This window comes from Triticum urartu, chromosome 4A (assembly GCF_056163025.1).
Source record: "Triticum urartu cultivar PI428250 chromosome 4A, HENAU_Tu73, whole genome shotgun sequence".
Lineage (NCBI taxonomy): Eukaryota > Viridiplantae > Streptophyta > Magnoliopsida > Poales > Poaceae > Triticum > Triticum urartu.
In genome coordinates this window covers 465,955,690-465,973,417 of record NC_141876.1, presented here as the reverse complement: position 1 = coordinate 465,973,417, position 17,728 = coordinate 465,955,690, and the positions used below count along the sequence as shown (strand labels likewise).

The following is a 17,728-nucleotide window of genomic DNA, read 5'->3' as shown; positions in this document are numbered from 1 at the left end:
CATTGTCTTCAACGTGTCACTGGTTTCATCCTTTCCTTCCCTTTACTTACTGTTGGTCCTTGTGAAGTCATTGTATGATTGCACTATCTTTTATCTTCACTAAGTGACTGCGTTTTCTGTTTGGCTTCATAATATCTTCCTACCTGATCCTTACTACATTGCTGCTATTAGTCATTGTGCTTTCACTCCATTGAATACTTGACTATGGCTTGCCTAGTGTACTCTACCTTTCGCTGCAAGGTAATAGGTTTATTTCTATCGTTTGTCTTCATAACTTCCACGTTTTGAAGACTTTCATAAAAATCGCCTATTCACCCCCCCTCTAGTCGATATAACACACTTTCAAGCCCGACATGATAAGACATAAATGCCCTTCAATGATATGAACATTAGGTGGATAGATATTTTGGGACAGCTGGCGCATAGCACAGCAACGGTCGGAATTTTGAGTAGCAAAATCCTCAGGGCTATCATGTTCCTCACTGTGTAGGCAATCCGCACTGGCGAATTCCTAACTCCTCAGTCATGACAAATTCCTCAGAGACCAGAAGAACTTCGTCTCTGTCACTGAAGAAATTGACTGAACTGTATGAGATTTCCAATGGCTTCACTCGAAGGGATTGGTAGGTGTAGGATTTTGAGTTGAGCATCACATGGAAATTTTTCCTTAGTATTTCCTCGACCCCCTTTCACAGTACAGTGTTTCCTAGGACTCAAGAAAGAGAAAAAACAAAATTATGAAAACGAAAGTCTTCAAGCTTCATATTCCTTGCATGAATATCAAGTCTTCACAGACACACCAATTTCTTCACTTTCAAAGTCTTCATGAAAGTCTTCAGAAATATCAAAATCTTCAGTCGAAGATATTTATTTTTAGGGGTCGACTTTTCCTGTAAATATCAAACTCCTCATAGACTTATAGACCTGTGTACACTCACAAACGCATTAGTCCCTTAACCTATAAGTCTTCAATACACCAAAATCACTAAGGGGCACTAGATGCACTTATAATCTCCCCCTTTTTGGTGATTGATGACAATATAGGTTAAGTTTTCAACGGGGATAAACATATGAAGTGTAACTACTGATATTGAGGAATTTGATTGCAAGATATAGAAGAACTCCCCCTGAAGATGTGCATAGTGAGGAATTTGCTTTTGAAGCAATGCACACTTGAAGAGTTGAATCATGGAGATCTCCCCCTATATCTTGTAATTCATACACGCATTTAACATATAATATGAAGAATTTGAAATGCATGATGAAATATGGTGCCTGATGAAATTCAGCATGTGTGCAATAATATTAACGAGGAATAAGCATGCAGAATAGTGCATCAAAAGTATCAGAGCACCATCAGGTTTAAGATTACAACTCGATCTAATAAAGTTTCAGAAGAACGAGAGTTGTAACTTAGCAAAAAAAACGCCCATATAGTAGACCCGCTTGAAGACTAACTCATATTTCTCCCCCTTTGTCATCGAATGACCAAAAGGATCGAAAATGAGGACTAACGCCCCTGAAGATAATCAAGTTGATGAAGGAGCGCCAGCGTTGTTGGGGTCGTTTGTTGATGTAGGGCCTGCCGCAGTGTCGTCCAAATCTTCATGTTCATCAGTGTTGCGTGATGAAGAATATGAGCTAGCCACCAGAGAAGGAACCTTGACCTTCTTGAATTTCTTCGGTGGAGGTGCAGACCAGTCAAAATCTTCTTTGAGACCCATGTTCTTCAGATCTTCTTCACCATACAGATGTGACAGGATTGCCCAGGTGCGATCGAAGACTTGATGGAGGTAGTAGTGGTTTTTCTTCACTGCATTGTGTGTGGCAGACATGTTGTGAAGAAGTGAACCAAACTGACGCTTAACCCATTTGTGATTTCGATCCACCTTCTGGTGAAGACTAAGCAGAAGTTCACGGTCAGTCATCACGCACGGAGCAGTGGCTTGAGGAGTGGACTTGGGTGCATTGACAGAGTCATGTGTGGCAGAGTCATCATTGGTGGAATAAGATGCAGCTTTGCGAAACTGACCATCCAATGGACGAATGACTTCATCTATTACAGCTGGTGCCTTGCCCTTTCCATCAACTGAGGAATATGTCTGCTTGAGGACTTCAATTGGGGGAAAGTAGCTGAGGTGATTCTGGAAATCAGCTTTGTAGTTAAGTGAAGACCTTGTCCTGAGGAATCTCATAATCCAAGGTGCATAAGGCTTCAGCTCAAACGGAGACAGTGCAACATTGGCCATAGTCCTCATGAAGAAATCATGATAATTGACAGGAATGCCATGAACGATGTTGAATACCAGATTCTTCATGATGCCAACAATTTCCTCATCAGATGAGTCATGGCCTTTGATGGGACTGATTGTCCTCGTAAGAATACGATAGACAGTTCTGGGCACGTACAACAATTCCTTCACGAGGAATTTGGTTCTTGGTGCTTGACCTGGCTTCAAAGGTTTCATCAGCACCTGCATGTAATGATGTGTGAGCTCAGGTTCACTGTAGATGCAGCGAGCTTCTTCAAGGGGAGGACTGAGTGGTAGAGCACGAAGCAATTCAGAGGCTGGTGCAGTGTAGTGAGTATTTTCAGACATCCAGTCCAGCACCCATGAATTCACATCTTCAGCATCTCCGGTGATGTGCAGCGTTGCATAGAATTGAAGAATCAGTTCTTCATTCCAATCGCAGATGTCAGAGCAAAAGTTTAGCAGTCCAGCATCGTGAAGAACACTGAGGACTGGTGCGAAGCACGGTAGAGATTCCATATCCACGTGAGGAATATGCTCATGGTAGAAGATCTTCTCCTTGTTGAACAGCACTGAGGAATAGAAATTGGCTTGACTGGCAGTCCAGAAACGCCTCTTCCTAATGCGAGCAGAGTCATATGGGTTGTAATCTTCGAATAATACGTGCTCACCAAAGAAATCATCAGCCTTGAACTTTTGCTTGCGTGAGAATGGATCATTTGGCTTCGGCAGAGGAGTGTCAGTGAGTTGCATCACGACCTCAGGAATCTCAATCGCAGGTTCTTCGGGTTGAGGAATTTCTGGTTCCTCCTCAGTGACAGTCTGCGTCGTTGGTTGTTCAGCAGCAGCAGTTTCTTCAGCGCTAGTGGCTGGAATTTCCTCATGGACAGATGCAGTGGGATGAGTTTCTTCAGAGCCCATGTGAACAGTTTGTGTGGGGGACTGAGGAATTTGTTGTAGAGGGGTGAACATTGGAGAGTTTGGATGCTGACTTTCCCAGAATTCATCACTGATTACGGGTGTGGAGCAGCCAATGTCCACATCTTCATCTTCCATGTATTCAATGCCAGCCTCTTCAGCTGTGAACTAAGGCATAGGCGAGGAGATGATAGGTGTTGAAGGGATCGCATCCACTTCAATTTCTTCATCCAACGGTTCAGATGAAGCAGCAGAAGGAGTTTCTTCATCAGATCCGCTGGGGATCACATATTCTTCATCAAAAGGAACAAGGTCCTTTGATGGCCTGGTTGAGATGGGAACAACATCAATCGGATTTGCAAATGAACTTGTCATAGGCTTCATTTTCTTCGGAGCTGAAGAATCTGAAGCAACTGATGCTTTCCTTTTCTTCACTGCAGCACGCTCTACAGCCTTGGTCTTCTTCACATCTAATGCAGATGGAAGGATTGGAGTTGAAGTTGGTGCAGGAGCAGCTGAGGAATCTGGTTGATTTTCTTCAGGCACAACTGATGCAGTTGCCCTGAGTTCTTTAGTTTCTTCAGGCACACCACTAGTGGGTGCCCTGGCAATTTCTTCAGCGGCTGGAATGCAGTCATCAGCTCTGGAACTCACATTATCTTCACTAGCCTGATTGTCATCAGCGGTGCTGACATTTTCTTCAGTAGGCTGAGCAGATGCTTCAGCCTGAGGAATTTCCTGTTGCATTGGGGCTGCAACATTGGAAGTGAAGTTATCCGCAAGTTTCACAAAACAAACATTGGCTCCAAGCCAATCAGCGCGATATGCGTCAAAGTCATCACTGAGTTTCTTAATCTCAGTCTGAATAGTGACAAGTTCTTCAGTTGTCATAGAGATAACGTTTTTCTTCAGATAGCGCTCTTTCTTGTACTGCGCTTTCTTGATCTGCCTGCCCTTCTCAAATTTCCACTTTTCTTCTTGAATGAAGTGGGTCAGTATGTGACTCTAGCCAGGAGTCAGCTTGAAGTCAGGCAAGGGAGTGTTGGGGTCCTTGTGCCAGTCATCAATGTAGTCGAGGATTAGGTTGGGATCCAAAAGCAGTGGCACCTCTGATCCTTTGGCTCTAGCAGCCCTGACTTGCCTGTCTTTGATGATTTCTGCAAGTTCATCATCATCAGCTTCGTCTTCATCAGACGACACTTGGAAAGCGACTTGCTTCTTTTGAGGACTTGGGGCGAGGACCTCGTCCAGCAGTGGCCTTTGTCTTCAGCAGTGAGAGGCCAGCTGAGGAACTTGGTGCAGCTGAGGAACTTGGTGCAGCTGAGGAACTAGCTGAGACACCTGAGGCAATAGAGATGTTGGCAGTCCTTTGGCACGAGGCGAGATGCACAGGTGCTGAGGATTTAGTCGAAACAGCTGAAGGCTTTGGGGAGGAGCTGAGGACTTTGGAGGAACAGGAGCAGCATGAGGAATTTGTCGTGAGGGTTTTGAGGATTCTGGTCGTGAGGGAATTGCTGAGGAACTTGGCCTTGAGGGCATTGTTGGTGAAGCACTTGGCTTGCGTGCAGGCTTCTTTGACATAGCCTTCTTTGGCTTGACAGCAAAGGCCTCAGCAGAGGCAGCAGCAGCAGCAGCGGAGTCTTCATTAAATTTCCTCACTGCTTCTCTGGCTTGCTTAGCCAGCTTGGCTTAGCGCTTGGCCCGTTCATTAGGATAGTCCTCACCGCGCTTGAGGCTGGTGGGATCAGCGATTTGGCCAGGTGCCAATGGAGCTCTTGGGCATGGAGGATTGAGTGCGAATTTCTTCATGTACTTAGGAGTGACATATCTGTACTCCCTCCATTCTCTTGCCCATCTCCTCTCTATCTTCTGAATGCGCACTTTACGCTCATTCTTGGTTTCTTCAGTAGGTGTGCAGTACCCAGCATATATGTCATCAGGGATCTCAAACGTTGTATTTACCTCAGGCCTCTTTCCTCCCTTTTGTGGCTTCTTACCGTCAGCCATTTTCTTCAGTTGAGGAATTTGAACAATTGAATTCTCTGAAGAAGTATGCAACTTTTTTTCGAGGAACGCTGCAAATGAGTTAAGTTGATGAGAACCTAGTGATTCAGCAGCTGACATGTGTACCTATGAACAGAGTATAGTTGCGAGGAATTTGGAGAGGTCATATGCGTCTCAAAGGGTTTTTCAAAGAACAAGTTAGAGGAATTTGACCAGATGAGTCTTGAAGAATTTCACTAAGCGTTCTTTGTCTTAGGTTCCAGAGATGTGTATATTAAAAATCCACACATTTGAGGAATCTTGAAGAAGAAAACATGTCTTAGAGAAATGAGTCAAGAACAGATGATTTGGGAGGTGTTTAGTGTGTGAATCTATGAAGAAAAACACCTTTGAAGATTTTGAAGATACTCATTCGAATCAACGAGGGTAGTAAAAGTAACTTTTAATTACCCTAGACGAAGAACACGACGAACTGGAGTGAGGAGATGTGAAATTCGTCTGTGCAGATCTTCCACGCCCTAACTTGGCGGAGGAAGATAGCTACGGCGACGGCGGAGTGAAGATTTCTGCGATCGGCGTGAGTACGTCGACGACGAGGTCGAGGTAGTGAAGCTCTTCCTCACCGGCGGCGATGAAGTAGCGACGGCACTATGGTTTGAGAAGCTCGAGCTGGAGAGAGAGGTCGAGCAGAGTAAAAGAAGTGAGGAAGGGAAGGAGGGGTATTTATAGCCACGGTGAAAAACTGTTCGCCCGAATAAATTGGACGAACGTGCCCCTAACCCTTCTCATTCGCATGACATGTGTCACCCACGTAGTGAGAGGTGGAGATCGTGTTAGATCGTGGGTGAGTGGATAAGTGTATCGTGGGATGCGGAACGGTTTGAGCGGCAAAGCCGAAAATTTTGATAAGATAGGTTTTAAAGTTCCGTTCGCAATTTCTTCAGCTGACAAGGACACGGTGAAGATTTTGAACGAGTTTCAAATAGAACGCACATGAAGAATTTGTGAACAGATTGGGTTGAGGATAGCATAGAGGGGAAGGGTCCGATCACATTCACTTAGCAGAGAACCAACTTGAAGAAATAGCAATAAGTGAATGTTGTAGAGGACATAAACTCATATATGTATATATATATATAGCCAATGAAGAAAAATGACGGAACCAGTGAAGACTATGCAAACTTGAAGAATATGAATAATTTGAGGAATTTCAACTTTTGGTGGTGGCGTGACCGACCGTATAAGAATGATGATTTCAGACACCGCGTACAATTATCGTAGGGTTCTGAGAATCAAATTCTTCATTAATTTCTTCACACTAAGAGTGTTATTCTTCATTGATTGAAGAAAAACGTTTCTTCATGTGTTGCACATCTAAGTCATCAATTTTGCATGAGTGTTAGGATGAGTGTCCTTTTCAAAGAACATTCGAAGATTCTAGGATATTTAGCTCACACCGCAACTTGCTAAATCTCTTCTATCCAAGGGCTTTGTGAAGATATCGGCTAGCTGTTCTTCAATCTTCACATGCTCAATAGAAATGTCGCCCTTCAACACATGATCACGAAGAAAATGATGAAGAATCTGAATGTGCTTTGTCTTCGAGTGCTGAACTGGGTTGTGAGCAACCTTGATGGCACTCTCATTGTCACAGAAGAGAGGCACATTCTTCATGTTGACGCCGTAGTCCTTGAGAGTTTGCTTCATCCATAGCAATTGGGCACAACAAGAACCAGCGGCAATGTACTCAGCTTCAGCAGTAGATAGTGATATGCAGTTCTGTTTCTTCGAGGACCAACAAACCAAAGATCGTCCGAGGAAATGACATGTACCAGATGTTGACTTGCAGTCCACACGATCACCATCATAGTCAGAGTCAGAATATCCAATGAGATCAAAAGCCGAGCCCTTGGGGTACCATAATCCAAGTGTTGGTGTGTGAGCTAGATATCGAAGAATATGCTTCACAGCCTTATGGTGTGATTCCTTCGGTGTAGCTTGAAATCGGGCACATATGCAAACACTAAGCATTATATCTGGCCTAGATGCACATAAGTACAATAAGGAACCTATCATGGAGCGGTATACCTTATGATCGAAGTCAATACCATTCTCATCGGTGCACAGATGGCCATTTGTGGGCATAGGAATTTTGATGCCTTTGCAATCTTGCATGCCGAATTTCCTCAGTACATCCTTGAGGTATTTCTCCTGAGATATGAATATGCCATTGCGTTGTTGACGAATTTGAAGACCTAAGAAGAATTTCAACTCTCCCATCCTAGACATTTGATATTCTTCACTCATCATATAGGCAAATTCATCACTATAACGTTGGTCAGTACAGCCAAAGATAATATCATCAACATATATTTGGCACACAAACAATTCACCATCATAAGATTTAGTGAAAAGAGTAGGGTCGAGTGAACCGGGTTTGAAGCCTTTCTTCATGAGTTCCTTCAAGGTATCATACCAAGCCCGTGGGGCCTGCTTGAGGCCATAGAGGGCCTTGTTGAGTCTGAAGACTTTGTCGGGATTCTTTGGATCTTCAAAACCTGGGGGTTGAGCAACATATACTTCTTCCTCAAGCTTACCATTGAGGAATGCACTTTTCACATCCATTTGATATAAAGTGATATCATGATGGTTAGCATAAGCAAGTAATATGCGAATAGCCTCAAGTCTAGCAACAGGTGCAAAAGTTTCATCGAAATCAATTCCTTCAACCTATGTGTAACCTTGAGCTACAAGCCGTGCCTTATTCCTCACCACAAGGCCATTTTCATCTTGCTTGTTGCGGTAGATCCACTTTGTGCCGATGATATTGTGCTTGCGAGGATCTGGACGTTTGACCAGTTCCCAGACATTGTTGAACTCAAACTGATGTAATTCTTCTTGCATGGCCTGAATCCACTCAGGCTCCAGAAATGCTTCATCTACCTTAGTGGGCTCTGTAATAGAGACAAAAGCATAGCGCCCACAAAAGTTAGACAAATGTGAAGTTTTTGAGCGTGTGAGAGGACCTGGCCCTTTGATGTCATTGATGATCTTTTCAACTTGCACTTCTTTTGCAATGCAAGGATGAGCTGGTTGTCGTTGAAGAATTTGATCAGCGTTTTCTTCAGCACCATTTTCTTCAGCATTTTCTTCAGGTGCATTAGCCCGACGTTCTTCATGTTCTGAAATGAATTCTTCAGCAGATTCTTCAGTAGGAATGACATCCTCAGTAGCCTTGAACTTGATAGTTTCCTCAGGTGCTGGTTCATCTATCACAGTAGGTAGGTGCTCTCTTTGCGAGCCATTAGTTTCATCGAACCGCACATCTACAGTTTCAACAACTTTATGAAGAACGTTGTTGAAGACTCTGTAGGTGTGCGAGTCCTTTCCGTAACCAAGCATAAAACCTTCATGTGCTTTCGGTGCAAATTTTGAGTTGTGATGAGGATCTCTAATCCAACATTTAGCACCGAAGACTTTGAAATAACTTACATTGGGTTTCTTATCAGTGAGGAGTTCATAGGCAGTCTTTTTGAAGAATTTGTGAAGATATACTCTGTTGATGATGTGGCACGCAGTATGAATTGCCTCGGTCTAGAAACGACGAGGCGTTTTGTATTCATCAAGCATAGTGCGAGCCATCTCAGCAAGAGTCCTGTTCTTGCGCTCCACGATGCCATTCTGCTGAGGAGTGTAAGGAGTAGATAACTCATGAGTAATACTAAGTTCATCAAGATAGTCATCGAGACCAGAATTCTTGAACTTAGTGCCATTGTCACTTCTGATGTGCTTGATCTTCACAGCAAAGTTGGTTGAAGCCCTCAAGGAAAATCGTTTGAAGACTTCCTGCACTTCATGTTTGTAAGTAACAAGGTGTACCCATGTGTAGCGAGAATAATCATCAACAATAACAAAGCCCTATTAAGATGCTTCATTTGAAATAGCAGAATAATGATTAGTACCAAAGAGATCCATGTGAAGCAATTCAAATGGGCGAGTGGTGGTCATGATATTCTTTGCTGGATGCTTGGCCTTCATCATCTTCCCAGCTTCACAGGCTCCGCAAAGGTGATCCTTGAGGAATTTGACATTCTCGATGCCAATGACATGCTTCTTCTTCGCAAGCGTGTGCAAATTCCTCATGTCTGCATGACCAAGTCGTCGATGCCAGAGCCAGCCTTCTAAAGCTTTTGCAAGTAAGCACACGGCTGGTTGTGGTCCTGTAGACAAATCAAGAATATACAGGTCTCCTCTCCTAAAGCCTTCAAAGACTTTGGAATTGTCAACTTCCATAACCACAACACAACGGTACTTGCCAAAGACAACAACCATATCAAGATCACAAAGCATTGAGACAGACATAAGGTTGTATCCTAAGGACTCAACAAGCATGACTTTGTCCATGTGCCGATCCTTTGTAATCGCAACCTTACCTAGACCCAATACCTGACTTTTTCCTTTGTCAGCAAAGATGATATGCTTCAGATGCGATGGAGATAATGGAGCATCCATTAATAGATTCTTGTCACCAGTCATGTGGTTTGTACATCCACTATCGAGGACGCACTCAGTGGCTTTGAGTTGATCATCCTGCAGACGAATTAGTGCAGCTTATAAACTCATATACTTCATCACTGAGGAATATGACATCAATTCATCAGATCAATTTCATCAAGTAAAAGAACTGATAAAGCAATATGAGGACGTGAGAAATGAAAGTTCATTTCTTCATGATTAGCCTACGTCCTATCAGGCATGCTCAGGTCTCCAGCAAATTCTTCAGACGATTACGTGCGTCTGGAGACCTGACCCTGCAGAAGAGATTAGTTTTTTTTCTTCACCACCCACATCTGAAGGGGTGGCAAAGAGTTCATCATTCTGCGAGCTCCATACGAGAAGGATGGCATAGAAGCCAGTCCATTTCGTTTCACATAAGAGGGGTTAGAGTAAGCATAAGAGTATGCAGAGAAATTCTTCGAGGACTTATGGACATAATGATTTGAATAATAATGCACATATCCATAATCCTTAGATCTTCCCTGCGAAACAGACGGGTTAGCCCGATGATTTCATATGAGGACTTTGATCCATATGAGGAATTTGGTCCGTATGAGGACTTGAATCCATATGAAGAATTTGGTCCATATGAAGAATTTGATCTGGGGTTCCTATTCTTCACAGGTGGCGTCATGATGACATTCTCCTGAAGATTTTCAAGGCATTTTTTGGGAACCCAGATTTTCTTCATAGGGGAGTCGTTCCTGCAGTTAGTGCCAACATATCTAGCAAATACTTCACCATTCTGATTTTTGAACAGTTTATAGTTGGAGTCAATTGACTCATCATCAGAATGAGGAGATTCACATGCAAATCCAGATAAGTTAGATGGATCAACTGGAGGTCCCTTTGCAGCAACCCATGTAGTTTTGGGGTACTGCTCAGGCTTCCAATATGTACCATCAGCATTGAGTTTCCTCTCAAAGGCGATACCCTCTTTCCTAGGGTTCCTGTTGAGGATCTGCTTTTTAAGCACATCACAAAGAGCCTGATGCCCTTTGAGGCTTTTGTACATGCCTGTCATGTACAATTCCTTCAGCCCTGCATCGTTAGTGATACTAGCAATGTCCTCAGATGAGGAATCAGAGGCATGTGAAGAATTTGAAACATTAGCAGCATTTGAACATTCAGGTGAAGAATTAGCAGATTCACGTTCAATGCACTTCAAGCATGGAGGAACAAATTCTTCCTGAGAAGCGCTGATTTGTTGAGCAAGTAATGAATCGCGCTCCTTCTGAAGATATTCATAACTCACTCTTAGCTTCTCAAGGTCTTGCTTTCTTTGAAGAATTTCATAAGAGAGCTTCTCATGATCGGATAAGAGAGTGTTATGATGACTTTGAAGATTGTCAAACCTAGTCTGAAATCTCTGAAGATTTTCAGTCAGGGCTTTAGTGCGATCCACTTCTTCACCCAACATATCATCACTTTTGTCTAGAATGTTTTGAACCTTTTATAAAGCATTTATTGTTTTGCAGGAATCTTAGCTAGTTTAGAATAGTTGGGCTTAAGATTTTCATCAGATTCATTCTCACTTGATTCAGATGAGGTATATTTGAGTACCTTGGCACCCTTTGCCATGAAGCAGTAGGTGGGAGCGTAGTCATCATCCCCTTCATCAGCTTTGTTGGTGAGGTTATTTTCTTCAGTGTTGAAGATAGACTTGCTGACGAATGCAGTAGCGAGAGCTAGGCTCGCCACTCCAGATTCGGACTCCTCAGATGACTCCTCTTCCTCATTTTCTTCAGATTCAGCCTCAGAGTCCATTTCCTTGCCAATGAATGCCCTGGCCTTCTTGGAGCTGCTCTTCTTGTGATATGAAGGCTTTGAGGATTTTGATGATGAGGATTTTGAGGATTTCTTCTTTTTCTTCGCATCATCAGAACTGTAATCCTTATATTTCTTCTTCTTTGATTCCTTTTCCCATTGAGGATAGTCTTGAATGTAATGTCCAGACTTCTTGCATTTGTGGCAGAGCCTCCTCTTGTAGTCACTTGATGAGGAATCATTGCTCCTTGAGGGTCTTCCAAGGCAACCACGTCTTGAGAACTTTTGGAACTTCTTCACGAGCAGAGCCAGATCATGGCTCAGTTCTTCAGGATCACCAAGGCTGCTATCAGAGTCTTCATCTTCGGACTCAGATACTGCCTTGGCCTTTAGTGCATGTGATCTGCCATAGCTTGAACCATAGAGATCTCTCTTTTCAGTAAGTTGGAACTCATGAGTATTTAGCCTCTCGAGAATATCAGTGGGATCAAGTGACTTGTAATCAGCACGTTCTTGTATCATCAATGCCAGAGTGTCAAATGAGGAATCAAGCGATCTGAGCAATTTCTTCACCACCTCATGATCGGTGATGTCAGTGGCACCAAGTGCTTGAAGCTCATTTGAGATGTCAGTGAGGCGATCGAAGGTTTGTTGAACATTTTCATTGTCGAGTCTTTTGAAGCGGTTGAAGAGATTGCGAAGAACATCAACTCGAGAGTCACGCTGAGTTGAGACTCCTTCATTCACTTTGGACAACCTGTCCCAGATAAGCTTCGCCGTCTCCAAAGCACTCACTCTGCCATACTGTCCTTTGCTCAGATGGCCACATATGATATTCTTCGCTAGAGAGTCGAGTTGCTCGAATCTCTTCACATCAGCAGCATTCAGAGAAGGTGTGACTGAGGGAACACCATTTTCCACAACATACCAGAGATCGTTATCAATTGCTTCAAGATGCATTCGCATCTTATTCTTCCAGTAGGGGTAGTCCGTCCCATCGAAGGTAGGACACCCAACAAAGACCTTGATCATACCTGCGGTCGACATAACTAAAAGTCCAGGCGGTTAAACCAAAATCACACAGAACAAGGGAGTACCAGGCTCTGATACCAATTGAAAGTGCGTTATATCGACTAGAGGGAGGGGTGAATAGGCGATTTTTATGAAATTCTTCACCAAGGAATTTGTTGGTGAGGAAATTCCTTAGCGAAGAACTACTAGCAGCGGAATAAGTACTCAAAAGTAAACATAGCAGAATACAAGTATAGTCATCATGATGAAATGAAGACAGGCACAGAGTACAGGAAGCGTAATCACAGGATAACACAGGATGAAGACAAACAGACTGAAGAAATTGAACTGAGGAAATTGAGAAAGTCTTCAGTCAAAGTCTTCAAACACAGATATGAACAAACACACAACACAGTTATGAGGAAATGAAAGAGTTGAGGGAATAGAACCAGTAAGCTTGGTGAAGACAATGATTTGGTAGACATGTTCCAACTGTTGTCTCAGTTGTATGTCTGGTTGGAGCGGCTGAGTATTTAAACTCGAGGACACACAGTCCCGGACACCCAGTCCTGAACACGCAACTCAGGACACCCAGTCCTCACCGTATTCTCCTTGAACTAAGGTCACACAGACCTCGTCCAATCACTCGTGGTAAGTCTTCATGCGACTTTCAAACCTTCACAAACTTGGTCACTCGGCGATCCACAATTCCTCTTGGATGCTCTAGACCATGACGCCTAACCATCTGGAAGAAGCACGGTCTTCAAAGGTAATAAGCGTCGGATCCACGCAGGATCAATCTCTTCAGTAATGCTCAATCACTTGGGGTTTGTAGGTGTTTGGGTTTTGGGTTTTTGGTTTTTTCTCACTTGATGATTTTCGCTCAAAGTCCTCAGAGGATGGGTTGCTCTCAAATGACAAAGTGTCAGTTTCTCTCGGAGCAGCCAACCAGCTAGTGGTTGTAGGAGGCGGCTATTTATAGCCTAGGGAACAGCCCGACATGATAAGACATAAATGCCCTTCAATGATATGACCGTTAGGTGGATAGATATTTTGGGACAGCTGGCGCATAGCACAGCAACGGTCGAAATTTTGAGTAGCAAAATCCTCAGGGCTATTATGTTCCTCACTGTATAGGCAATCCGCACTGGCGAATTCCTAACTCCTCAGTCAAGACAAATTCCTCAGAGACCAGAAGAATTTCGTCTCTGTCACTGAAGAAATTGACTGAACTGTATGAGATTTCCAATGGCTTCACTCGAAGGGATTGGTAGGTGTAGGATTTTTAGTTGAGCTTCACATGGAAATTTTTTCTTGGTATTTCCTCAATCCCCTTTAACAGTACGGTGTTTCCTATGACTCAAGAAAGAGAAAAAAAACTACGAAAACGAAAGTCTTCAAGCTTCATATTCCTTGCATGAATATCAAGTCTTCACGGACACATCAATTTCTTCACTTTTAAAGTCTTCATAAAAGTCTCCAGAAATATCAAAATCTTCAGTTAAAGATATTTATTTTTAGGGGTCGACTTTTCCTATAAATATTAAACTCCTTATAGACTTATAGACCTGTGTATACTCACAAACGCGTTAGTCCCTTAACCTATAAGTCTTCAATACACCAAAATCACTAAGAGGCACTAGATACACTTACAACACTGTAGGTAACGTTTTCGTAAAAACCATGGTGGAAACGCTTCCGTAAAAACGAACATGAAACGCTTTTGTAAAACCGAACATGAAACGTTTTCATAAAAACGAAGAAGTACTATAGCTGTTCGTTTTTAAGGAAGCGTTTCCACCATGGTTTTGTGGAACTTTTGCCCTTTTTTTTCCTTTTCTTGTTTTTTCGGTTTACTCAATTTGTCTGATTGTTTTTCTCTAGTTTGTGTTTCACCGGTTTTTGTTTGGTTGGTTTGTTTTTCCTTTTCCCCCTTTTCTAGTTTCTGTTTTCTTTTTCATTTTTCTTCTAATCTCTTTTTATTTTGTTATTTTTTTGCAAATTTAAGATTTTTTTTCAAACTTGCAACCTTTTTCAAATCTGTGAACTTTTTCCAAAATCACAAACTTCCCTAAATTCTTTGATTTTTTCAAATTTACTCACTTTCAAAAATTAGTGAACCTTTTTAGATTCACGAACTTTCTTCAAATTCACACATTCTTCAAATTCATTATCTATTTAAAAAAATGGTGAACATTTTTTAAAATTAGTAAACTGTTTGTGGTACTATAAAGCGGGGAACCCTTTTTCGGTAATCAAGGACAACGAACTGGTAATATATTTCTCATCTCGTGAACTCAAGCAAAAACAACATACTACAAGAACCACATGTGTATGTCGTTCTTGCGTTTACACATTATTTATCATATCCTCTACTAACCTAGTTGTACATCATTCCCTCGAAAAAACTACACTCATACAAGCATCCTCGTTATTCGACAGAGCCACACGACCACAGGCGACCGAACACAGTACCACTCCAGGGACCTGTCACGACTCACTTAGTCCACTTCTTCGATCTTGGGCCCGGCACCGCTCCCGCCGCCGGTGCCCGCGCCGCCGCCGGGCATGTCCTCGTCCATGCCGGCCGCGCCGCCCGGGCCGGCGCCCTGGTACATCTTGGAGATGATGGGGTTGCAGATGCTCTCCAGCTCCTTCATCTTGTCCTCGAACTCGTCCGCCTCGGCGAGCTGGTTGCCGTCGAGCCACTTGATGGCGTCCTCGATCGAGTCCTCGATCTTCTTCTTGTCGTCGGCGGGGAGCTTGGACGCGATCTTGTCGTCCCGCACCGTGTTGCGCATGCTGTACGCGTAGTTCTCCAGCGCGTTGCGGGCCTCCACCTTGTGCCGCACCTGCTCGTCCTCTGACTTGTACTTCTCCGCCTCCTGCACCATGCGCTCGATCTCCTCCTTGCTCAGCCGACCCTTGTCGTTGGTGATGGTGATCTTGTTCTTCTGTCCCGTCGTCTTGTCCTCTGCCGACACGTTCAGGATGCCGTTCGCGTCGATGTCGAAGGTCACCGTGATCTGGGGCACGCCCCTGGGCGCCGGCGGGATGCCGGACAGCTCGAACTTGCCCAGCAGGTTGTTGTCCTTGGTCCTCGTCCTCTCGCCCTCGTACACCTGGATCAGCACGCCGGGCTGGTTGTCCGAGTAGGTGGAGAAGACCTGCTCCTTCTTGGTGGGGATGGTGGTGTTCCTCGGGATCAGGGTGGTCATCACGCCTCCGGCCGTCTCCAACCCCAGCGAGAGCGGCGTCACGTCGAGCAGGAGCAGGTCCTGCACCTTTTGGTTGCCCTCGCCGCTGAGGATGGCGGCCTGCACGGCGGCGCCGTACGCGACGGCCTCGTCGGGGTTGATGCTCTTGCAGAGCTCCTTCCCGTTGAAGAAGTCCTGGAGGAGCTGCTGCACCTTGGGGATCCGGGTGGAGCCTCCGACGAGCACGATGTCGTGGATTTGGGTCTTGTCCATCTTGGCGTCCCGGAGGCACTTCTCCACGGGCTCCATGCACTTGCGGAAGAGGTCCATGTTGAGCTCCTCGAACCTGGCACGAGTGATGGTCGCGTAGAAGTCGATCCCCTCGTACAGCGAGTCGATCTCAATGGTGGTCTGGGCGGTGGAAGAGAGCGTCCTCTTGGCCCTCTCGCACGCCGTCCTCAGCCGCCGGAGCGCCCTTGGGTTGCCGCTGATGTCCTTCTTGTTCTTCCTCTTGAACTCTTGCACGAAGTGGTTCACCATCCGGTTGTCGAAGTCCTCGCCTCCCAGGTGGGTGTCGCCGGCGGTGGACTTGACCTCGAATATGCCTTCCTCGATGGTGAGGATGGACACGTCGAAGGTGCCGCCGCCGAGGTCGAAGATGAGCACGTTCTTCTCCCCGGTGCTGGTGGCCTTCTTGTCGAGGCCGTAGGCGATGGCCGCGGCGGTGGGCTCGTTGATTATGCGCATGACGTTGAGGCCCGCGATCACGCCGGCGTCCTTGGTGGCCTGGCGCTGGGAGTCGTTGAAGTAGGCCGGGACGGTGACGACGGCGTTGTTGATGGTCGTGCTGAGGAAGGCCTCGGCGATCTCCCTCATCTTGGTGAGCACCATGGAGGATATCTCCTCAGCAGAGAAGGTCTTCTCCTCCCCCTTGTAGGTGACCACGATCATCGGCTTGTCGCCGGCGCCGGGGACCACCTTAAACGGCCACATCTTCATGTCCGACTGTACGGATGCGTCCGAGAAGCGCCGTCCGATGAGTCGCTTGGCATCTGCATGGCAGAGCAGCACGGTGGTAAGTGACTGCTCAGAAGCGTAAAACAGAGTAGAAGGCAGAGCACGTACTATCACTACACGAGCATGGATTCTACTACTTACAGTATAAGATAAGAGACCGAGGCAGGCCGGGCTTACCAAAAACGGTGTTGGTGGGGTTCATGGCGACCTGGTTCTTGGCGGCGTCGCCGATGAGCCGCTCGGTGTCGGTGAAGGCGACGTAGGACGGCGTGGTGCGGTTGCCCTGGTCGTTGGCGACGATCTCCACCCGATCATGCTGCCAGACGCCGACGCAGGAGTAGGTGGTGCCGAGGTCGATGCCGATGGCAGGGCCCTCCCCCTTGTTGCCTCCCTTGCTCGCCATCTTCTCCGATCAAATCGAACGCAAGATTCGAGACTGTCTGTGACTGATCGAGTTGTTCTTTCGGTTCGCTCGGTGGATGTGGATATGCTCTGGTTTGCTCTCTGAATTGAGTTGATTGATGATGGAAGGGACGAAGGGGGTGCGGTTCTTATATACCCGCAAGAGCGGTGGGAGCTCGGGAAGGTTCGCGCGGGAGATGAGGTGGGCGGTTCAGGCTCGGCGCCGGGTGGAGGGTTCGGGTGCACGCGCGACACCTCCAGAGCGGTGCCTGCTTCTCTCGGTCGGTCCCCGGTTTCGTGCGCCGCTTTGGGCTGGATTGGGTTTGGTGAGTCCGCTCTGGTGGGTTCCCGCGCCAAGTGGAGATTACTAGAATTATGTAGGTGATTACGGCTTGGAGCCAAGTGGCGAGTTTAGGATGAGTCGTTTTGTTTAGGGAAATGAGTAAAATCAACCGACTGATTTTGTTAAAAGATCAGCCGCTTCGTTCAGCTGCCACGTACCCCATCACATGTGTGTGGTGAGTCTCTCATTGTTGGTGCTGTAAAGCACGCCACATGTGCTTTGATGGAGCTTCCACGCATGGTTGTCGGCGCTACGACAAC

General features: G+C 45.4%; 1 protein-coding gene across 1 annotated transcript; it reads right to left on the bottom strand.

Annotated features, from left to right (window-relative positions):
• Window positions 1-14,769: 14,769 nt before the first annotated feature.
• LOC125552131 (heat shock cognate 70 kDa protein) lies at window positions 14,770-17,272 on the bottom strand. The gene is made up of 2 exons (XM_048715613.2): window positions 16,901-17,272; window positions 14,770-16,758 (listed from the first exon to the last, which is right to left on the bottom strand). Exons 1-2 carry the CDS (start codon window positions 17,124-17,126, stop codon window positions 15,011-15,013), a joined length of 1,974 nt encoding a protein of 657 aa, XP_048571570.2. The 5' UTR covers window positions 17,127-17,272; the 3' UTR covers window positions 14,770-15,010.
• Between the last annotated feature and the right edge of the window lie 456 nt (window positions 17,273-17,728).